We start from the raw sequence: 24,755 nt of genomic DNA on the forward strand, positions 1-24,755 counted from the left end.
GACTAGAAGGGTCCGACTTCCTTGCATTCTACCACTGTACATCATTATCTCCGGCGTAAGACCGGTGTGACTTTCAATTGCGAAGGCCTCTTTATGGCATTGTCCACATTTTCTCCAACTATCATTGCTTCCAAGGCAATAGCAGTACGCCTCACAGCAGAGAAAAGACCTCCACTCTTCATTGCTCCATTCCATGCTCTGGGCTTCTTCTAGAGAAAAGGCCTTCTCGAGGGAACATCTCACCAATTCTTCTGAAGATCACCATTTATGTGGTTGATCTTTAAAAGCCAAATAGTATCTCTGCCCCATTTTACTTTGTATTAGGCAGCATACAAACAATGATATTTAAAGGGATTGTCCACTACTTGGCAACTTTTAATGAATGGCCCTTTTGTGCTGCAGAAAATAAATGTATGTATCCTCTTACTTCCGGTCTGGAGCCACTCTTCTGTCCCCTAATATTATGTGACTTCTGCAACCAATTGGTGGCTGCTAAACAGATGTGTCCTTCACAATACTGGAATCGCTAAAGTCCACCTTTTTGTGTCTAATAATATGGGCTTAAGAAAATATGGGAACTGAAGAAGTTTCCTAACTACAGATGAATTATAGTTCACATAAGTTCAGATAGTTCCCATCCTGTAAGTCAAATGTCACTATGACCTGGTGAAGACTATGTCACTAGTGAAAAAGAGGAAGGGAGTGATCCCACCACAGGAAAGCAAAACATAATGGATATTGAAAAACTTATGGTGTTTTGTTTTGTTTTTTTTAAAAAAAATAAAAAGGAAATTCGGTATTTACGTTGCATGAATTCATATTAAAGATTTTAAACATAATAAATGGATACGTTTTTGCATAATGATTACATTTAGTATTTAAACTAAAATATTAGTATAAAACACTTACATTTCACATAATATTATTTTTGGAAGTTGGAGTGATTTTTTTTTATGATTTGGCTATCTTAGGACGATATCTGTTTGTGCAGGTAACTATTACTGTGCAGAATTATTAGGCAACTTAAAAACCAAATATATTCCCATCTCACTTGTTTATTTTCACCAGGTGAACCAATATAACTGCACAAAATTTAGAAATAAACATTTCTGACATGCAAAAACAAAACCCCCAAAAATTAGTGACCAATATAGCCACCTTTCTTTATGATGACACTCAACAGCCTACCATCTATAGATTGTCAGTTGCTTGATCTGTTTACGATCAACATTGCGTGCAGCAGCAACCACAGCCTCCCAGACACTATTTCAAGAGGTGTACTGGTTTCCCTCCCTGTAGATCTTACATTTCATGAGGGACCACAGGTTCTCTATGGGGTTCAGATCACGTGAACAAGGGGGCCATGTCATTATATTTTCATCTTTTAGACCTTTACTGGCCAGCCACGCTGTTGAGTAGTTGGATGCATCTGATGGAGCATTGTCCTGCATGAAAATCATGTTTTTCTTGAACAATACCGACTTCTTCCTGTACCACTGCTTGAAGAAGTTGTCTTCCAGAAACTGGCAGTAGGTCTGTGAGTTGAGCTTCACTCCATCCTCAACTCGAAAAGGTCCCACAAGTTCATCTTTGATGATACTAGCTCATACCAGTACACCACCTCCACCTTGCTGGCGTCTGAGTCGGAGTGAAGCTCTCTGCCCTTTACTGATCCAGCCTCTGGCCCATCCATCTGGCCCATCAAGACTCACTCTCATTTCATCAGTCCATAAAACCTTTGAAAAATCAGTCCTAAGATATTTCTTGGCCCAGTCTTAACGTTTTATCTTAAGTTTCTTGTTCAAAGGTGGTCGTTTTTCAGCCTTCCGTACCTTGGCCATGTCCCTGAGTATGGCACACCTTGTGCTTTTTGATACTCCAGTAACGTTGCAGCTCTGAAATATGACCAAACTGGTGGCAAATGGCATCATGGCAGCTTCACGCTTGATTTTCCTCAATTCATGGGCAGTTATTTTGCGCCTTTTTTGCCCAACATCCTTCTTGCGACCCTGTTGGCTATTTGCCATGAAACGCTTGATTGTTCGGTGATCACGCTTCAAAAGTTTGGCAATTTCAAGACTGCTGCATCCCTCTGCAAGACATCTCACCATTTTGGACTTTTCAGAGCCTGTCAAATCTCTATTCTGACCCATTTTGACAAAGTCTCCACTTTGGCAAAATGGGTCTCTCCACTGATGGCAGCACACTTCTTACATCAGTATTCCAAGTCCTGTAAGCCTAGCAAAAAGCAGTATTTCGGTTGTGCTTCAAACCAGGCATCCGTTGCAGCCATGGCTTCAGAAATGGTGTGAAATTTGGTACCCTTGAGGTGTTTCTTCAGGTTTGGAAACAGATGATAGTCTGAGGAAGCTAGATCTGGCGAATAAGGTGGGTGGTCAACCAGCTGGAAGCCCAGCTCAGCCAGTTTTGCCGTGGTCACTTGTGCAGTGTGAGCGGAGGCATTGTCTTGCAGGAACAAGATTCCTTTAGACAGCTTGCCGCGCCTTTTGGCCATCAGAACTGCTTTCAATTGGTCCAAAAGTTCAATGTAATACCTTACATTGATGGTGAAAGCCTTTTGAAGGTAGTCCACTAGCAGGACACCCTCCTTATCCCAGAACACAGACACCATTACTGGCTGATTTTTGCACCCTGAACTTATTTGGATGAGGAGAACCACTGTGCCTCCACTCTTTTGACTGCTCCTTGTTTTCAGGGTGATACAAATAAATCCAGGTCTCATCCATAGTGACCAGTCAATCCAGGAAGATCTTATCAGTCTGGAAACGCTGACAAATGGACCAGGACGTTTTCACTCGCATGCTTCTCCTGATCTGTTGTCAAACATTTGAGGACCCACTCTGCGGATAGCTTCCTCATGACCAAACTCATGTTCATGGATAATGACACAAAAACGTTCACGGTAATCCCCTTGATGTCTGCTATTGCTTTAGCTGAAATTCATTGATTCCTCAGTATGAGGTTGTGCACAGCATCGATGATATCCGGAACAACAACAACTCTCAGTTGTCCAGGATGTTCCTCATCATTGGGGCTGAAGTGGCCCGTTTTACATTTGGCAACCCAGTTCTTAACTGTGTAATATAAAGGGCATTGATCCCCCAATGTCTGCGATTATATCATCATGAATATCCTTCGCTTACTAACCTTGCAGAAACAAGAATTTTTCACTCCTCTGCTCTCAGTTGCTATGAATACCGCATTAGACTCTGCCATTTTGTTTTCCCGTGTACGTAGAACACTGTTGCCATAAGCAACAAACACAAAATTTTGAAAACATATATTAGACACACAAGGCTTTCATGTGATGTAACATTCATTACCATAGAACTAAAAAAAATCTCAAAGACTTATCAGCAGCCCCTCGTATTAAATAATTATCAATATAAATCAATTTTTCTTGTTTAATAAATTTGCAAAAATTTCTACATTCCTATTATATTTCTTCAAGATGGGGTGCAGAATGTACATTGAGAAAAAAACTTTTTTGAATTTACCAAATGGCTGCAATGAAACAGTGAAAAATTTAAAGCGGTCTGAATACTTTCCGTACCCACTGTCTATTTTTTGTTTTGTTTTTTTTTGTTTCTGTTCACCATTCTGGACGGGATTTCCAGATGTTTTTGCCTTATTCATTAATGTTACAAAATTTGACAAAAAATATACACCCCAGTTACCCCTAGAGTAATTTTGTGAATGCTCGTTATTTTGGTGCAAATGTTGCACCATTTTATGTGTGTAACTTTTTGCACTGAGAGGTTACAAAACACTTCTTCAAAGCCAAAAGTTAAGACCACTGATTTTATTCTGTGCAACATTCATCAACCGCATGCACCATTTTAAAGAAATTGATGCAAAAAAACCCCATCAACTAATACCAGAAAACAAAAACACAAATGAATTATCAGGGGACCACAGTGACGCGGCTGTATGATGCGACATAGGTAGTATTGTTTCTCCTAAATATGTGACCTAGTTTTTTGTCCATTTTTACCTATTTACGTTAATAATAACTTCTGTAACTATATCATCAGAATTCCATGTTTGGTTACGGTCTCTCCATAGTGAGTGTATATGCGGAGGGCTTTTTGAATATAAAGAGTTGCGATCTTGTTTCTAAGTATACTGATATGGAAGTGCTTTCTGTATCGTTTTATCTGTTCCCATTTACAGTAACTACTTTGATAAACACCTTATCACATCATTTACTCAGCATTGTATCCTTTTATTTAGTCTCCGGAAACCAATAATAAAATAGTTGTGAAAATGATTCCACAAACCTTCCCTAAGCAATCAAGGTCACAGAATAACAAACAGAAACGTATTGAAAGTCTCTCTTTCCCATGACTAAACAAATTCTGTAACACTTCTGTAATACAGCCTTGAGCTGCAGGCAAGGTCTTGTTGTATTTGCCTTTTAGGATGTTTGTCAGATGCTGCACGTATCTGTCTACAAAGTTTTTAATTTTAGAAAAAAAAAAACAGTGGGCCTTGTGGATCAAAAAAACAACTTTCATATTGCCCATACCAACCAATCAGATCACAAACATAAACTGCTATGAGTTTCTTTTTTAAAGGGAATTTGTCAACAGGTCTTACTTTGTAATCTCAAAGCAGCATGATGTGGGGGTTGAGACTCTGATTCCAGTAATGTGTCACTTACTGGGCTGTATACTACTGTTTCAATAAAATCAGTGTTTTATCAGCAGGAAATTGTGATACAAAAATAGATGTCTCATGCCATTTAGTCCTCCTGCAACTACGTCTCCCACCATGGATTAGCAGTTTTCTGTCATTTGTAACTTTCTGTGTGCACTCTACAATCAGTGGTGTTATACGGGGCTCAGCATTCAGAGCACTGCTAGATCTGCAGCAGAGAAAACTGTTTCCTGGGAGCAGCAGTTGTGTTAAAATCACACAAAGTAATACATCACTGAAATCGGGGTCTTTGCCCCTATACATCAGGAGTCTAAACCTCAGACAGGTAAGTGAGTTGCACATATAAAACAATTTGAATATGAATGGCAACTTTTTTTTGCTGGACAATATGACGTTTTCCGTGAAACTATTTTATTTTAATATGTTTTTTTTCCTTAAATTGCCATGCATTTTATTTTATTTTTTTTTAAAGAAGTTGTTTGACATAAACTCCAAAAAAAAAATGTAAGCTAATCTGTGCTGTATTGTCATATAAAACATCCCTACATTATTTTTTTTTTGTTTTCTAACTTTTGTTCTTGAATTATCGCTTTATTCTCTACAGACACTTTGTTTGTTTACCTGCAGCTCAACCAAACATGACATCTTCCTGTGCCAAACCTCAGTTACAGCTGGCACTGCCCGGCCTCACTGTCCAGCCTCGCCCTCTGCACACTCATTCCCTGTCAGTATTCTGCCCGAGCACCTGACAGATAAATGAATACTGTGTACTGAAGACTATATATAGCCCCCAATGTGAGTCTATAGGAGATTTACACATATAAACAAATACACACATACACCCACACACCTAGAGTTATATAAAATATATAATCCCCCCTCATGGACTCTGTCTCCTCTACCCCCCCCAGCACCCTCTCCCCCCGTTCTCGCACGGCCTCCTCTCCCCTGCACTCTTCTCTGCTGCCCCCTCCTCCCCCCCCTCTGTCTCTCACCTGTGCTCTTTCTTCTCTCCCCCTGCACTCTCGTCTCTGCCCCCCCCTCCCCCAGCTCTGTATCTCAATCGTGCACTCTGTTCTGTCCTCCTGCACTCTGTTCTCTGCCCCCCCCCTCTCACCCATACTTTATCTTCTCCTCCGTGCTGTGTTGAGTGCAGCCTGCTTACAGCTAGGTGATGCAGCACATGAGGAACGGGGGAGAGTACGGAATGTGGGGAGGGGGCGGGAAAGGATGAGAGGGGCGGGGGCTCATCGCACTCTACCTGGTCAGCTGCAGGGCGGCAACATGAAGTCTGCTGTGTTGCCCATCAACAAGGTCCTGCCCCTGTTGACATATCATCACAGGAAGCAGCAAAATCACGGCAGGAGCGGATACATGACCACTCTGAGCCGGGGGTGAGGAGCTGATAGCAGGGCAGGTAGGTAGATCCTATCTACTTACCTGCCCCAATGTAGCCCAATAGTGAAATAACAAAAAATAAGTAAAATAAGCCGGATACCTCCTTTAATAGTGCTTATCATATGGGTTATGGTACTGGCCGTCTTTTATTTTTTGTTTTTTACCAAACATTTTTCCGTTATTTTTTTTTTTTTAATGCTTTGTTTTTAATTTTGTAATGCTTTTTTTTTACCCAGTTGGTCTCATACAGTAATATTGTTTGTACCATAAGCCCCATATAGTAATTCTGGGCTCCATGCCGTAATAATGTCCCTCAGCCTGTAATAATGCCTCCCATCCTGGTTCCCATTTTGTAATAATAACCCCCATCTTGTAATAGTGTCCCTCATCGTGTAATAATGGTTCCCATCTTGTAATAAGGTCCCCATCCTGGTCCAATCTTGTAGTAATCTCCCCATTTTGGTCCCCTTCTTCTAGTAATGTCACCATCTTAGTTTCCTTGTAGTAGGAATGACCTCATCCTTGTCCCCTTCTTGTAGTAGGAAAGACCTCATCCTTGTCCCCTTATTGTAGTAGGAAAGACCTCATCCTTGTCTCCTTCTTGTAGTAGGAAAGACCTCATCCTGGTCCCTTTTTTGTAGTAGGAATTACCTCATTCTTGTCCCCTTCTTATAGTAAAGTACCCCATTCTCATTCTATTCTTGTAGTAATATCCCCATCATGGTTCCATCTTGTAGTAATGTCTTGTAATAAGGCCCCCCAGTCTGTCGTTCCATGCTTACACATAGGGAAAGAAAAAAACAAAATGCCCTCGACAAACAAACAGCGGCCTCTTCCTCCTCCACAGCCGAGACTGCGCATGGCAGCGACGTCACACACACTGCCTATGTCAGCTGCCTGCATTTGATTGACCAGTGGCTGAATTGGTATCGCACTGTAGTGAGCTGGAATACATTTCAATTGAATTTGCCTCCGAAGAATGCCAATCGCTTTATTTCTCCTAGCGATATGCTGCATCCAGATATCTGTTGGTTGGCTACCAGCCACACGATAGGCCAAAGTATTATTCGACCAACAGCCATATAATGTGTATAAATATATTAAAAGAGTAGATATATTTATCCCTTTTATAAAGATAATCATTGTTTTTCAACTTTTTTTTTTTGTACTTTTGTGCATTGTTGTCATTTTTTCAGGCAATATAGGCTTTTAATTCTAGACCTAATCTGTTGTACCATTTCTGACAAATTCTGTTATTTTTCCTTGCAGACTGCATCATCCTCAAACAGTAAGTCATTGTTTGTCTTTTTTAATTGCTACAATTTGCATGTAGAAATATTGTGGTGTAATCTGAGCTGTATTAGAAGAGACATTTGATATTTTTTTTCTTTATCTTTAATATAAAGTGTTTATTGTTTTTACTGGTGCTTTGTTTTTTTTTGTTTTTTTGCTTTTGACATGAACCTTTTAGCTGATATGTGCTGCCTGATCCATTGGCACCATGTACAGTATGAGGCACTGGCTGTATGATCACAGCCAGGTATATACGTTAAAAGACAAGACCGTGCTGTAGACTAGTTACCGGTCAATCCAGGGTGGTGGGCGGGCAGTAGCCGCCGGGGAGCGAGCCATGTTGGAGACTAGGGCAGCTATTAAAAGTATGTTTTTGTGAGGGTTTTTTTCTGAAATTCAGCAGCGTTTCAGAGTCAAACATACCTGGCAGAGATCATACAGACTGATACATACGGCCCGATCTACAGGCAGCACATATCAGCTGTTAAATTCGCTTTAACTAAATTTTAAATTGCATTGCAATTTATTAAATAACTGCGCTACAGTCTTCCAGATCAGCCCTGTATGGGCTTTCTGTTTACAGCTGATTTTATGCATAGTGATATAATACAATTTTATGCACTCTGATGCATAAATGGAGATAACTGCTCTACAGAATCATTTGTACAGATGTGGTACTGGCCCTGTTGATCTAAGTTAATATTTATTTTTTATTTTTTTATTTTTTATCTTCAAATGGGTGCCAAGATGAGGGTATTGAATTTCAGTGTTCAAGATTGTTGCTCATATGGTACAAATTAAACATCTTAGGCGGCAATTGATTGTAAATGTAATATATCAGTTTAGATTTATTAAAATGGCCGTTATCTATCATTAGTTAATTGTGAATTTTATTTTGATTTTATTTTAATCATGTCTTTTAAATTTGCTAGGTTCCGTAGATGTATATCCAAGAAAAAGGAAGTAAGTAGCGGTAATAGCATTATGTAATCTCTTATTACATTCGAAAATTGCAAAACCATGAAGAAAAGTCTCACTAATAGACCATTGACTGATTGCTAAAATGAAGCAAGATTCACACACTGATACAGAACAGTAGTGGTCATTTTTATGAGGGTAGGCTGCTATATTTTAACCTACAAGTGTAGACTTCATTTATATAATTGACCATTCTACCACCAACAATTCCATTACCCATACACTAATAATTGGTAAAACATTTCTTTACAGCAGGGGTGGAGAAGAATTTTTGGGGTTTTTTTTCTGCCAAGGGCCATTTCAAAATTTCATCATTCTGGGGCCGCACAAAATTATCACCTTGAAAATAACCCAAATATATTTGTTCAAACAATCAACAATTAACACACCCCTACTGTGGTGGCTGCAGTTGCTTCTCTTTGGTGTGCCTGTAATGATAGGTGATATTCAGTGGCGTGCCATCAATAGAGGTAGGCCACGCCACTGCTACGGGGCCCGTGAGCTGCGGGGGCTGGCGCCGGCTGCCTGCCGTGTGGGCACTTACACTTTCATCATTCCCAGCAGGGGCGGGCTACCTCAGTCTCGTCACCAAGCAGCTGATTAAGGCCGGTGGGGGCCAGCAATGTTTGTACATTTGCAAGCTGGCCGCAACACTGAGATGCAGAGTTGTCCACACCGCACGGCCTCTGCTGAAGAGGAGGGAGTTTAGAGTATATGGTGTGCACTCCGCCAGACTAAAGGGGTTTGAGGTGCTAGTGAGGGGACCGAGGTCCAGATTACAGGGTATATAAAAGACACTGCACTCTCATACAGATAAGATAGGAAAAAATATCAACAGATTCGTTTTTTAGTTTTGCCAAAAAAATTATATATTTTATTTATAGATAGACTGAGTGAAAGGGGACGTTTCGGCCCAAATGTAGGCCTTTTTCACGCCAGTTTACACTCAATTGATGAACAGGTGATTTTTTTTCAGGTTCTGTATGTACAGAGGAAAAGAGGGGGAGGGTGGGGTTGTTCTAGAGGAACACCACTTAGAATATTGCCTTGTATTGATAATCACAGAGAACAAGTCCTTGTTAGTATTTGTGTAAAATTTCTCAATGCAAATATTCTGGAGCTGTTTTACATGGGTTACCATGAATTTTTTTACTGGTGGTCCCTTGAATGTTAGTATGATCAATTCTGCAGGTGCCGTGATAGTATAGAAGTCCGTGCAAGTTGTATCATCAAGGGTGATCATAAAATATATGTTCTTGTTGGTGTTTTCATAGAATTCTATTATGTCGTCGCTTGTGAACACCAAAAACAGTCTTATGGCTTACAGTCCCTTGGGACTGTGATGCACAACTAAAGTCACGTGCTGTAGAAAGTTATAAACACCAATAGGGAACTTGCTATCCTCTGTATAGTCTTCATTCAGTCTAAGTGCATGGAAGTGGATAATGGATTCCTCTGGTCAGCAGTCTTCCCAGACTGTGGCCACATTTTCTGTCACTGAGGCCTCTCAAAGTCACTTCAAATGTGATGTGGTCCCTAAAAAAATGGTCTTGTACATTTTGTTGAAAAAATGGGAAATTGCTGATGAACTTTGAACCCTTTTAACTTCCTAACCCCAAAAATTTGTTTAAAAAATTGCACTGATGAAAAGTAGACATGTGGAAGATGTAATGTATTAACTATTGTGTGACAGAACTCTCTGGTTTAAGGCCATAAAAATTAAAAGCTTGAGAATTGCGAAATGCTCAAAATTTTTGTAAAATTTCCGATATTTTTTGCTTTTATTTGTGAAAAAAAATCGTTCTAAATTTATAACTATCCTACTACAATATGTCACTAAAAACAATCTCCGAATCACCGGGATCCGTTGAAGTGTTCCAGAGTGAAAGACCTGTGAAAGTGACACTGGTGAGAATTGCAAAAAATGGCCTGGTCATTAAGTACAAAATTGGCTTCGTCCTTAAGGGGTTAAACATTCTCTCTCATTATTCGGGCATTTGGTAAATAGAAATATTTTTGGTTCCTAATTGACCTAAAACAGGAAATGTTCTGATTTCATGTCAGATAGTGAGAAAAACCTGCAGATGTGTCTTTATAGATAGTGTATGTAAACGTCTGGTTTCAACTGTACATGACTCATGTTTGTGATAAATTTACTGTAGTAAAATGGTAACATCACCACTTATATCATGTAGCTAAAGTGCAGCACAGATTCATCTCAACTATAAGCAGAGAAGCTTTGATCGGGAATAGAACAGACATTTATAGGACATTTCATAACTTTCCCAAATGCTTATGAAAAATATACCACATACTGCATTGAACCGCTGAACCCAATTGATTATATATTTTAGGAGTCGGAGTCTGTCCATTTTATATGTACTCTTACTCCACCAAAATGGACACAGACTCCACAGTCCTGCTCACAACTGCTTTTCCAAGTTTGTCTCGGTCTGGAGCGCAGTCAACTCTGTGATAAGTTTTGGAAATCATACTTCACATTGAAAACACTGGGACTGCTGTGTATACATCAAAGAACGAGCTGGTAGCTGCAGTATGTACATCACAGGAGGGTCTGGGGGCATATACATCACAGGAGGGTCTGGGGCATATACTTGACAGAAGATGCTGGGGTGAATAAGACTTCCCTGGGGGGCACAGACATCACTGGGCGGTATATACAGCACTGAGGGCACAGACAGCACTGTGAGGCATGTACAGTACTGGGGACACTGGGTTTGCCACTCTTCTAAGTTCTGTGGGATGGGAGTGCATTGTGCACTAACCTCGCCCGTGCCTCTGAGAGGAATAAAGCTCATTTCCTTCCAGTAGCCAGACTTTGCAGTGGTCGCGGTGCTTTGTAGCACTATTAACCTGCAGATTAACCACATATCTGTAGGTTTATAGCATTTGGGGACATGAACGGTTCCCTCTAACATCACTTACATTTGACAATAGGCCAGAGATGTTTTTTTGCCTTCTATTGGAGCATTGTCTATGCATTCCCTCAGATCATTGTGCAGCTATTAAAGTGAGTTGAATATGTTCATCACCTAATGTCATTCCCCTTATCCAGAGGCTGGACATATTTAACCTGATAGCTGGTGGCGTGACCCCTCGGGTTGCTCCAAAACCCGGTCCTCCAATATAGTGTAGGTGGGTAATTCTGGCATAGACATTGAATGCAGCAGCAACAATGCGCACCTTCAACTCCGTTCAGGGGCTGCACTGTGCCTCTTTCGGGATCCCAGTTGTCAGATTCCCATTAATCAGCACGTTATCTATTCTATAAATAGTGGATCACTTCATTATTTGTGAATAATCATTTAATGAACCCTATGCCAAAGATTATAATTATCCCACAAAATATGCACTTCTTGCATAATTATAACTGTGTGTATATATATATATATATATATATATATATATATAATATTTTACTCAAATCAATTACCTTATTCCCATCCCAGAAAAGCCAGAACACAATTGCACAGTTTTTTCACTTTAAATAAATACATAACCAGTTGAGCGCTGCCGCCAGTGTGTCACAACCAGGTGCACAGTCAGTGACATCAGTGGTCAACACCTTTAGGCTGCTTTCACAGTACGTTTTTTTAACATGCGTCATGAACGTTTTTTTGCTGCAAAAGCGGATCCTGCTTTTACAGCAAAAAAACGCATGCAAACGCATGTGTTATTTTACAGGATCCTGTCACTTTAAGTTTAGGGCGGGCATTGGAGTCATATGATCGGGAGTGAGGGGAACTGAACGTGAAAGACTGGGGGCCGACATCTAACAGCTGTGGAGGCTCGTAACCAAGGTAAACATCGGGTAACTTGCTTGGATACCCGATATTTACATTGGTTACAAGCGTCTGCAGCTGCTAAGAGCCATTTCCCTGCACACGTAACCAAGATAAACATCGGGTAACTAAGACTGCGGTTACCCGATGTTTACCTTGGTTACGAGCGTCCTCCACTCTCAGGCGGGGAAGAGTGGAGAGAGAGGGGGAGAAGGGGGAGAGGGAGAGGGAGAGGGAGAGGGAGGGGGAGGGGGAGGGGGAGAGAGGGACTGATCACGCGAGGCTGGTTTCTGTGCATGCTCAGTAGAGCAAGCAGGATCCTGTGCACATGTGCAACATGCGTTTGCGTGCTGTTTAGTCAGGATCCAGCAATTTGCAGTATTTGGACGCAGCTCAAAAACACAACATGTAGCGTTTTTGAAAAAAGTTAAAAAACTGCAAGTCGCTGGATCCTCACTATAACGCACGCAAATGCATGTGAACGCATGTTAACGCGAGTCCATTGCAAATGCATTGAAATGAAAACGCATTTGCACTGGATCAGTTTTTGCGTTAAAAAAACGTTCATGACGGATGTTTAAAAAACGTAGTGTGAAAGCAGCCTTAGTACTACTGTATGAAGGATCAATCTCGCCTGGTGTCACAGCCACGGACAAGATTATTTAGTATGTAGTTTTAACTATTATAATAAAAAGATAGATGCGGTAAAGAATCTTTGTAACAGAAGAAATTGATTTAGCTGCCACAGGGGACACACATGGGGTTCATCATTCTCATTGTGTTTAACATTAACCAAACAGTTTAGCTACCTAGAAATATTTAACACTAGCCTGCCAAACATGCAGTAAAATTCCTTTTCTAGTACCACACCTTTAGCATGTATTGTAGAGTGAAATAAAGTATGTCACTAATACTAGATATTGTGATCAACATTGCCGCTCCTCGGGTGTTCACGTAACTTGGGGGGGGGGGTTGGTGGTTTTGAGGCTTCCGCAATTTATGGGTAAGGAATTATGAATGAGGGTGAAGGTTTATTTTAAGAAGCCCGTAAAGGCTGCAAGGGTAGATTCATGTTTGGCTGTAATACAGACAAAGTGGATGATCGATTACATTTGACTACATTTTAGACAGTTCCATACTGATCAACCATGATATTTAAAACTACTGACATTGATTAACATTGATTCTTATGACACCTGTCAAGCACTGGATTATATGAAACTGTACAGTCCGTTCCTGCAGCTTATGAAAGACAGGCAAGGATCTCCACGACTTTATCAAGGTTGAAAATGTGATAGCTAGACAGCTGGGTCCATTTTTTTCAAGAAAGGACCATGCTGGACGCTGTCCACCATTATAAGCGCCTGAAACGTATACATCAGAACAGAACCATGAAGCAAGGGCAGAAGGTGGCCTGGTAGTGTGATGCTCTGGCAATGTTTTGATAGGAAATCTTTATTCGGGCATTCATATGGTTAATTTCTTTGAACACGTAGACCCAATAGCACCATCATTTCGAAAAAAAATACGGACCAGCACCTTCTAGCAGAATGAAGAACTTGTGAATAGGTGCATGCCTCTGTGACTACTATAAACAACCAAAGGGTTGCAGCAACATACTGTATACACCAAAATATATGCAAACATTAAGGCTATGTGCGCACGTTGCGTTTTTTTCCGCGGAAACGCTGCATTTTGAACTGCAGCGTTACTGCATGCGTTCAGCTTCCCCAGCAAAGTCTATGAGAAAGCCGAAAAATCAATGCACACGCTGCGTTTGTAGACACAGCGTTTTGGATGCCCAAAATAGCTGCTGAAAAAAAAGCAGCATGTCACTTCTTTTGTGCGTTGTAGCTGCGTTCTCCACCCATTGAAATCAATGATGTGGGTCACAACGCAACCAAAATGCACTTGGACTGCATTTTTGTTGCGTTCCGCAAGTCTTTTCAGTCTCTCTCTGTCAATGTCGGTCAATCTCTGTCTGTGGATGTCGGTCAATCTCCCTCTGTCTGTCGGTCGGTCGGTCTCTTTCTCTGTCAGTTGGTCGCTCTGTCTCTCTCTGTCGGTCGGTCTCTCTCTCTGTTCTGTCTGTCCCTCTCTCTGTCTGTCGGTCATGCTCTCCCCCTCTCTCATACTCACCGATCACCGGCGCGGCGCTGCACGGCGTTCACACTGCTCCGGCGGCTTTTCCTCTTTTGAAAATGCCGGCGGCTTTTCCTCTTTTGAAAATGCCGGCGGCTTTTCCTCTTTTGAAAATGCCGGCGGCTTTTCCTCTTTTGAAAATGCCGGCAGCTCATTATTCAATTTCGTATTCCCTGCTTTCCCCACCCACCGGCGCCTATGATTGGTTGCAGTCAGACACACCCCCCGCTGAGTGACAGCTGTCTCACTGCAACCAATCACAGCCGCAGGTGGGCGGGTCTATATCGTGCAGTAAAATAAATTTTTTAAAAAATGGCGTGCGGTCCCCCCCAATTTTGATAACAGCCAAAATAATGCCACACGGCTGAAAGCTGGTATTCTCAGGATGGAGAGCGCCACGTTATGGGGAGCCACCCAGCCTAACAATATCAGCCAGCAGCCACCCGGAATTGCCGCACCCATGAGATGCGACAGTCCCGGGACTCTACCCGGCTCATCCCGAATTGCCCTGGTGCGGTAGCAATCTGGGTAATAAGCAGTTAATGGCAGCCCATAGCTGCCACTAAGTCCTAGGTTAATCATGACCGGCGTCTCCCCAAGATACCTTCCATAATTAACCTGTAAGTGAAAGTAAATAAACACATACACCCAAAAAAATCCTTTATTTGGAATAAAAGACAAAAAAAACAGCCTCGTTCACCACTTTATTAAGCCCCGAAAACCCCTCTAGGTCTGACGTAATCCACGGAGGTCCCGCGTCGCTTCCAGCTCTGCTACATGAAGCTGACAGGAGAGGCAGTAGTACACCGCCGCCCCTGTGAGCTCCACACAGCAACTGAAGTGAATCGCGCTGTCAGCGGGGATGTCACTGAGGTAATGCCGGTGTGTGTGCGGGGATGATGAGGGCTGTAGTGTCGGGATGTGTGCAGGGATGTCGGCGGTAATGTCGGAATGTGTGCGGGGATGTCGGTGGTAATGTCGGGATGTCGGCGGTAATGTCGGGATGTGTGCGGGGATGTCGGCGGTAATGTCGGGGTGTGTGCGGGGATGTCGGTGGTAATGTCGGGGTGTGTGCGAGGATGTCGGTGGTAATGTCGGGATGTGTGCGGGGATGTCGGTGGTAATGTCGGGATGTGTGCGGGGATGTCGGTGGTAATGTCGGGATGTGTGCGGGGATGTCGGCGGCAATGTCGGGGTGTGTGCGGAGATGTCAGCGGTAATGTCGGGGTGTGTGCGGGGATGTCGGGATGTGTGCGGGGATGTCGGTGGTAATGTTGGGATGTGTGCGGGCATGTCGGCGGTAATGTCGGGGTGTGTGCGGGGATGTCTGGATGTGTGCGGGAGTCTGGATGTGTGCGGGATGTCAGTGGTAATGTCGGGGTGTGTGTGGGGATGTCGGCGGTAATGGGGTGTGTGCGGGGATGTCGGCGGTAATGTCGGGGTGTGTGCGGGGATGTCGACGGTTATGTCGGGGTGTGTGCTGGGATGTCGGCGGTAATGTCGGGGTGTGTGCGGGGATGTCGGGATGTGTGCAATGATGTCGGCGGTAATGTCGGGGTGTGTGCGGGGATGTCGGTGGTAATGTTGGGATGTGTGCGGGGATTTCGGCGGTAATGTCGGGATGTGTTCGGGGATGTCTGTGGTAATGTCAGGGTGTGTGCGGGGATGTCTCGATGTGTGCGGGGATGTCGGCGGTAATGTCGGGATGTGTGCGGGGATGTCAGCGGTAATGTCGGGATGTGTGCGGGGATGTCGGCGGTGATGTCGGGATGTGTGCGGGGATGTCGGGATGTGTGCGGGGATGTCGGTGGTAATGTTGGGGTGTGTGCGGGGATGTCTGGATGTGTGCGGGGATGTCTGGATGTGTGCGGGGATGTCTGGATGTGTGCGGGGATGTCTGGATGTGTGCGGGGATGTCTGGATGTGTGCGGGGATGTCTGGATGTGTGCGGGGATGTCTGGATGTGTGCGGGGATGTCTGGATGTGTGCGGGGATGTCTGGATGTGTGCGGGGATGTCTGGATGTGTGCGGGGATGTCTGGATGTGTGCGGGGATGTCTGGATGTGTGCGGGGATTTCGGCGGTAATGTCGGGGTGTGTGGGGATTTCGGCGGTAATGTCGGGGTGTGTGCGGGGATGTCGGGATGTGTGCGGGGATGTCGGGGTGTGTGCGGGGATGTCGGTGGTAATGTCTGGATGTGTGCGGAGATGTCGGGATGTGTGCGGAGATGTCGGTGGTAATGTCGGGATGTGTGCGGGGATGTCGGCGGTAATGTCGGGGTGTGTGCGGGGATGTCTGGATGTGTGCGGGGATGTCTGTGGTAATGTCAGCGTGTGTGCGGGGATGTCTGGATGTGTGCGGGGATGTCGGTGGTAATGTCGGGGTGTGTGCGGGGATGTCGACGGTAATGTCGGGGTGTGTGCGGGGATGTCGGTGGTAATGTCGGGGTGTGTGCTGGGATGTCGGTGGTAATGTCGGGGTGTGTGCTGGGATGTCGGTGGTAATGTCGGGGTGTGTGTGGGGATGTCGGTGGTAATGTCTGGATGTGTGCGGAGATGTCGGGATGTGTGCGGAGATGTCGGTGGTAATGTCGGGATGTGTGCGGGGATGTCGGCGGTAATGTCGGGGTGTGTGCGGGGATGTCTGGATGTGTGCGGGGATGTCTGTGGTAATGTCAGCGTGTGTGCGGGGATGTCTGGATGTGTGCGGGGATGTCGGTGGTAATGTCGGGGTGTGTGCGGGGATGTCGACGGTAATGTCGGGGTGTGTGCGGGGATGTCGGTGGTAATGTCGGGGTGTGTGCTGGGATGTCGGTGGTAATGTCGGGGTGTGTGCTGGGATGTCGGTGGTAATGTCGGGGTGTGTGTGGGGATGTCGGTGGTAATGTCTGGATGTGTGCGGAGATGTCGGGATGTGTGCGGAGATGTCGGTGGTAATGTCGGGATGTGTGCGGGGATGTCGGCGGTAATGTCGGGGTGTGTGCGGGGATGTCTGGATGTGTGCGGGGATGTCTGTGGTAATGTCAGGGTGTGTGCGGGGATGTCTGGATGTGTGCGGGGATGTCGGTGGTAATGTCGGGGTGTGTGCGGGGATGTCGGCGGTAATGTCGGGGTGGGTGCGGGGATGTCGGTGGTAATGTCGGGGTGTGTGCGGGGATGTCGACGGTAATGTCGGGGTGTGTGCGGGGATGTCGGTGGTAATGTCGGGGTGTGTGCTGGGATGTCGGTGGTAATGTCGGGGTGTGTGCTGGGATGTCGGTGGTAATGTCGGGGTGTGTGCTGGGATGTCGGTGGTAATGTCGGGGTGTGTGTGGGGATGTCTGTGGTAATGTCAGGGTGTGTGCGGGGATGTCTGGATGTGTGCGGGGATGTCTGTGGTAATGTCAGGGTGTGTGCGGGGATGTCTGGATGTGTGCGGGGATGTCGGTGGTAATGTCGGGATGTGTGCGGGGATGTCAGCGGTAATGTCGGGGTGTGTGTGGGGATGTCTGTGGTAATGTCGGGGTGTGTGCGGGGATGTCTGGATGTGTGCGGGGATGTCTGTGGTAATGTCAGGGTGTGTGCGGGGATGTCTGGATGTGTGCGGGGATGTCGGTGGTAATGTCGGGGTGTGTGTGGGGATGTCGGCGGTAATGTCGGGATGTGTGCGGGGATGTCAGCGGTAATGTCGGGGTGTGTGTGGGGATGTCTGTGGTAATGTCGGGGTGTGTGCGGGGATGTCGGCGGTAATGTCGGGGTGTGTGCGGGGATGTCGGTGGTAATGTCGGGGTGTGTGCGGGGATGTCGACGGTAATGTCGGGGTGTGTGCGGGGATGTCGGTGGTAATGTCGGGGTGTGTGCTGGGATGTCGGTGGTAATGTCGGGGTGTGTGCTGGGATGTCGGTGGTAATGTTGGGGTGTGTGTGGGGATGTCTGGTAATGTCAGGGTGTGTGCGGGGATGTCTGGATGTGTGCGGGGATGTCTGTGGTAATGTCAGGGTGTGTGCGGGGATGTCTGGATGTGTGCGGGGATGTCGGTGGTAATGTCGGGGTGTGTGTGGGGATGTCGGCGGTAATGTCGGGATGTGTGCGGGGATGTCGGCGGTAATTTCGGGGTGTGTGTGGGAATGTCTGTGGTAATGTCAGGATGTGTGCGGGGATGTCTGGATGTGTGCGGGGATGTCGGTGGTAATGTCGGGGTGTGTGCGGGGATGTCGGCGGTAATGTCGGGATGTGTGCGGGGATGTCAGCGGGGATGTCGGGGTGTGTGCGGGGATGTCGGTGGTAATGTTGGGAGGTGTGCGGGGATTTCGGCGGTAATGTCGGGGTGTGTGCGGGGATGTCTGGATGTGTGCGGGGATGTCGGTGGTAATGTCGGGATGTGTGCGGGGATGTCGGCAATAATGTCGGGATGTGTGCGGGGATGTCGGCGGTAATGTCGGGGTGTATGCGGGGATGTCTGGATGTGTGCGGGGATGTCGGTGGTAATGTCGGGGTGTGTGCGGGGATGTCGGGATGTGTGCGGAGATGTCAGCGGTAATGTCGGGGTGTGTGCGGGGATGTCTGGATGTGTGCGGGGATGTCGGCGGTAATGTCGGGGTGTGTGCGGGGATGTCGGCGGTAATGTCGGGGTGTGTGCGGGGATGTCGGCGGTAATGTCGGGGTGTGTGCGGGGATGTCGGCGGTAATGTCGGGGTGTGTGCGGGGATGTCGGCGGTAATGTCGGGGTGTGTGCGGGGATGTCGGCGGTAATGTCGGGGTGTGTGCGGGGATGTCGGCGGTAATGTCTGGGTGTGTGCGGGGATGTCGGTCAGTGTTGTCATGTTTGACAGTGCGGTCCCACTCGGCTCCGCTGAAAGTCTATGGGGATGCTGCAGAGCAGAGTGGGACCACACTGTCAAAAATGTGCGTTCTGGAAGCATCCAGAACGCATGAATTCTGCGTCTCAGAACGCAGCTTTTCAGCTGCGTTCTGAGACGCACGTGCAGCTGCGGAATAGAACGCAACGTGCGCACATAGGCCTAATGTAAAATTTGTGCTGCTATGTAGAATATACTTATAAAATGAAAGTACATAAAGCATACATTGGGCAATTCATGTGCGCCCACCAGCCATTTTAAGGCAACCTTTCTCTGATGGAACCCTATCATTTCTATCAGATATGTACCTCTCAGGTCAAAAGCCTACAAATGTACGGGACAGGTAGGATCCAATGCTAATTACAAGTAGCATGCTTCTGAGGAGCAATACACCTGTAGTCTATGGGGACAGAGCATTAGAGAATGGAGTATGCCAGCCAGCTTGTGCTGAAGATGGCATACTCCTGTGCTTGTGCCATCCCTCAGACATAACTGTATAGCCATTTGCAGTAAATCAGTTGTAATTTGGATGTACAGTTACATCCGTTTGCAGGAAGGGGTTAAGGAGGCTGTACAGAATTAAAAAACATGGCTGCTTTAAAAAAAAATTAAAAAACGTTATAGCTCATGAAATGTGATAGTAAACAATGAAAGGAAGAAAAGCTTGTCTTAAAGGCCAAAACTGAGACCAAGGGATTAAAATGGCAAAGTATTAATTGATTGTTTCCATCTTGCAGGGGCTCAATTTCCAATGACAAACAGTCGTCCGCAGAGCTTGATGCAGTGCTACAGCATCACCACAACATGCAGGAAAAGTTGGCCGAGGAGATGTTGCGTCTTACTCAGAATCTTAAGAATAACACCCTAGCAGCGCAGAATGTCATCAAACAGGATAACCAGGTAAATAGCTTGTTGAAGAAGGTAATACATTTTACATTTGCGTAAACATGGACACATACTTAGAGATGGAAATGTAAAAAGCACTGCTTTCACTTATGTCTCTATTCATCTAGACACTTACCCAATCTTTGAAACTGGCGGACCAGAACTTTGAGAAGCTGAAGACTGAATCAGATCGTCTAGAGCAGCATGCAAAGAAATCTGTCAATTGGCTCTTATGGATCATGCTCATTTTTGTCTGTTGCACCTTTATCAGCATGATACTCTTCATCAGACTATTTCCTCGACTCCGGTGACATCCCCACTTGGACAGTTGCATTATCGCCAATTAGGCTGTAGTAGCCAGAAACTTGTATATCTATAATATTAAACCAGTCCACAGCTTTATCTACTGGCTGTGTTGGGCTGTAAGATCCTTTACATTGAATTTCTTTCACAACATCAAAACGTATTTGTGTTCTTTGTACAATTAGCAAATATCTAGGTCACAAAGGGAATGACTATAGAAGCCACATTTTTGTGTCTAGACCCTTATGGATGACCCATATCCAAACATTAATTGAAAAAAGTGACAATTGGTGATGGGCGAGCAGTACAATGCTTGAGTGCTCGTTACTCGATTCAAGCTGGGCAGACGCTCTTGACAGGTTCAACTCAAGTAATGAGTATAAGGTAGTCAATGAGTGGGCAGTTCGCCTCTCCGGCCACATACAGCCAGCCATAATCAGAGCATTTCCTGGGGGAGGGAGGCCAGGATTGTTTTATGGGACATCCGAAAATGTTGTTTTAACCCCCAGTGAGAGCCATACAAAGACTGCGAAAGGCTCTCACTGTGGTGCCGTCTTGCATCATTCAGTGAAGCGAGCCTGGACTTTGTGTTCCTTGTTTTCCTTGTTTCACGGACGACACATCCAAGCACTCGTGATCCTTGGCCGAGCTCCTCAAGTATCGGAGCACCACGATGCTCAATTGAGTACCTAGCATGCTTGCTCATCATTAGTAGATAACGGGATGGCTGAGAGAAAACCGGGTTAAATGCTGCGCTAGAAAACCACGATTCCAATGGATAAAATAAAATCCTTTCCTTTATTGGCAGAAGTCAACGCGTTTCGAAGGCATAACCGCCTTCTTCATCAGGACAAGACAGTACAAGAAAAGAACAGCATATCATGTGCTGCTGCACGGCGTGAGTTATAAAGCATTGAAAAAAATGAGTAACCACGTCATCAGGAATGACGTCAGAGAACCAGTGACTCATTGCCACGTGGAGCTTTCAGAGAAAAAAAATGAGAGGAAATGAAGAAAGAAAAAAAAGAGAAAAAAAGGGGGGGGGAGAGAAAAAGAAAAAAAGTTTATGGTTGTGATTAGAGAGAGGGTGTAACCAGTTGCACTTGCTGAAGTGCTGGATATATAAACAAGTTTGATGTAATCAGGACGAAGAGAAAAACAGTGACACTGAAAGATTGATGTGAGCAATCGTGAAGAAAAAATATATATATATGTGTATATAAAAAAAATTTTTTTCGCTGTGAATAAATGTAAATGAATATGCAAATGAAATGATATAAAAAAAAAATATATATATCTATTTGATTATATGTATCTGCATATACCTCTATGAAAATTTTTTTTTTGTTTTGCGTATATATAACATGTGTATATATAAAATGTGTATATATAAAAAATATAAAAACCATGGGGATAAAGCGTGTATGGAGTGTATAAAATAATGCTAAAGGACTGAAAAATTAAAGAATTCATATGGAATGGTATATAAAAAATGTGTATAAGAAAAATTTAATATCCGTGTTATCATCCTACAATTATAAAGAATAATGACCAAAAAAGACCAAAAAGAAAAAAATGTTTTTGTTTTATTGGAAGTGTAAGGCAAAGTGTATTTAGAGAAGCAGAGTCGCTGCAATAGAAGATATGTGAGGCAGGGGTGAAGAGAGTTCAAGCAAGATCGTGAGAAAAAAAATGTACTGAGCATGCGTGAGCAGGCACCGCTCATTATTATCTGAACCCAGATAACAGATAGATTAGTGCAAATGATTGTATGCTAGCGAAAAAAGGAAGAGAAGCATGATGCGCAAAGGAAATTAGAGGCGACTGAATGCGCTCCCAAAAGAAGAAACAATAGAGAGAAAAATATATATGTATATATATGCCTTATAGTCGCGATACTCAATTAGAAATATGCACAAACCAAACAGAGAAAAACACATGTACATTAAAAAGGGGGACAATTTGCGGATGAAAGAACATACCAACAAGTCAACATGCATATGTCCATGTACACACACATATTGAAAAAGAGTCTGTTTGGAACATAAGGATTAGGAGTTATAATCATGGTGCAGTTTATATGCAAGCTAATTAAATGAAATATGAAACTGAAAAGGATAAAACAATATACTGATAAAAATATATAAATGTATATATATAAACATGCTGTTAAAAATGAAATATTGACCTATAAAAATGAGCTGCATGCTGATATTTAAAAACAATGGTAATTATCAAAAGATTTCTTTAACAATAAATAAAAATATATATATATATTTATAAAAAAGATATTAATAAAAAGAAATTTATAAAAATTAATAAAAAAGATCCATAAGTTCATTAAGGCCATGGGGTTTTAGAGTACCAAGCTTATGTATCCAGTACGTTTCCTTTTTGCTCAACAATTCCATTCTATTTAACGTATCTGATGGAATTTGTTCAATAGGGGTAATTTTGAAAGACATTGTTTTATCATGGAACAAGGCACAATGCCTTGACAAACCATGCAGCATGAAGCCTATTTTGACATTATGTCTGTGAGAATTTAACCTGCAATGTAGAGGCCGACAAGTCCTCCCAACATATTGCTTACCACAGATACAGTCTATCAAATAGATAACAAAATTAGACTGGCAAGTTAAATGGTCTTTAATGGGAAAATCCTCAGTTCCCCTGAATGAACAGAAAGATGTCCTGTTATGGTGGATACTCTTACAACATAGGCAATTCCTGGTGTTGCATTTAAAGGACCCCAATGGAAAAGTATTGGTTTTGGTACTCTGTGCCTTTTTTAATCTACTAGGTGCTATGATGTTCTTGATGGTAGGGGCTCTCCTGAATGTGATTCCAGGACGGGCAGGTAAAACCTTTCCAGGGATAGGGTCATTCAACAATATATTCCAATGTCTGCAAAAAATTTTTTTGATATCAAAATTGTCACTACTAAAGGTGGTAATGAAATTGAAGGCTAGTGAGCTATCTGGTTGGACACAGTTACCTGGTACTTTGCCTGGTAAGAGGGATTTCCTCGAAGTGAGAAGATCCTCCTGTTCAAGCAATATGGTGGTATTGTAAGCTTTTTTTAGGAGATGATTAGGATATTTCTTTTCAAGGAAACGATTTTTGAGAGTGTCAACCTGAGCTTTGAAATCTGACCCCAAGGTGCAGTTCCTCCTTATCCTTTTATATTGGTTTAGGGGTATATTTTGCAACCATTTGTTGTGATGCTCACTGCCAAAGTCGATATAACTATTGGCATCGACTTGCTTAAAAAAGGTTTTAGTGCATATTTTACCACCATGATGGTAGATGGTCAGGTCCAAAAAATTGATCACATTCTCATGAAAGACAGGTGCAAACTCCAAGCCCCATAGGTTATTTTTCAAAGAGCCCAAAAAGGAATTGATATCACTGAGCTCATTGTCCCATATAAGGAATAGGTCATCAATGAATCTTTTGTAGACCACTATGCCCCTGGTGTGATCCCCGTTTTGTATATGGAGGTATTCAAAAAGCCCCATAAAGAGGTTTGCATAGGAGCAAGCTGCCTTTGACCCCATCGCTGTACCAATTTTCTGGTGGTATAGGTGTTTAGAGAAAATAAAATAATTATTTCTCAATATGAAACCCATGGCCTTAATGAGGAAGTCTTTTTGCACATCTGGGATTCTGTCATCATTCTGTAAGAAATGCGCACAACTGAAAAGACCCAAATCATGATCAATATTGGAATATAAAGAAGCTACGTCTATAGTGACAAAAAGATAAGAGCGTTTCCAAGGAATATCTTTAATGATGCCTATAAGATGTGAGGAGTCCCTGATATGACTGCTGAGCTTCAAGACTTGCGGTTGCAATAGTTGGTCAACATATGCCGCTAGGTTGGCTGTTAATGAATTGATACCTGATATTATGGGTCATCCTGGGGGATTGTCGGAATTTTTATGTAGTTTAGGCAAATGATAAAAAAATGCTATATTATGATGTTCAGTCTGCAGGAACTTTTTTTCAGATGTATTAAATAAATTATTATCAATGGCCTTCTGTATCAGGTTTTTATATGCTGATACAGCATGTTCATAATCAACCCATTCCACTATATGGTAGTAGGTGCGATCAGATAATATTCTTAGTGCTTCCTTGACATAGTCGTCCCTATCTTGGACGACTATGCCACCACCCTTGTCGGCGGATCTAATAACAATATCCCTATTATGTTTCAAATTCTTAAGTGCTAATCTCTCTTTTTTACTAAGGTTGTGTTGTAACGTTTTATTAGTGCTCATGAATTTCTAGAGATCTGCTAAAATCAAATCGCTGAAAGTTTTGACATGATGCCCTTTACTGCCAGTGGAGTAAAACCTAGATTTAGGTCTTACATTGGCATGAAGAAAAGGTGGATCTATTTGTGTGGTGGAGGCACCAGTGTTGGGAAC

The 24,755-nt window shown here is 43.7% G+C and overlaps 1 protein-coding gene across 2 annotated transcripts in view; it reads left to right on the plus strand.

Moving 5' to 3' along the window:
* The window catches only part of USE1 (unconventional SNARE in the ER 1), a 72,010-nt gene extending 51,532 nt beyond the window's left edge, over window positions 1–20,478 (plus strand). For both annotated transcript variants that reach the window (XM_075338193.1, XM_075338199.1), the window contains exons 5-8: window positions 7,348–7,366; window positions 8,304–8,334; window positions 19,869–20,031; window positions 20,145–20,478. In XM_075338193.1, the coding sequence (XP_075194308.1) occupies window positions 7,348–7,366; window positions 8,304–8,334; window positions 19,869–20,031; window positions 20,145–20,327 (396 nt within the window). In that variant the 3' untranslated portion in view covers window positions 20,328–20,478. The remainder of the gene's footprint in view (window positions 1–7,347; window positions 7,367–8,303; window positions 8,335–19,868; window positions 20,032–20,144) is intronic.
* Window positions 20,479–24,755: the final 4,277 nt, after the last annotated feature.

The sequence above is a fragment of the Anomaloglossus baeobatrachus genome, chromosome 1, assembly GCF_048569485.1.
Source record: "Anomaloglossus baeobatrachus isolate aAnoBae1 chromosome 1, aAnoBae1.hap1, whole genome shotgun sequence".
Taxonomy (NCBI): Eukaryota; Metazoa; Chordata; class Amphibia; order Anura; family Aromobatidae; genus Anomaloglossus; species Anomaloglossus baeobatrachus.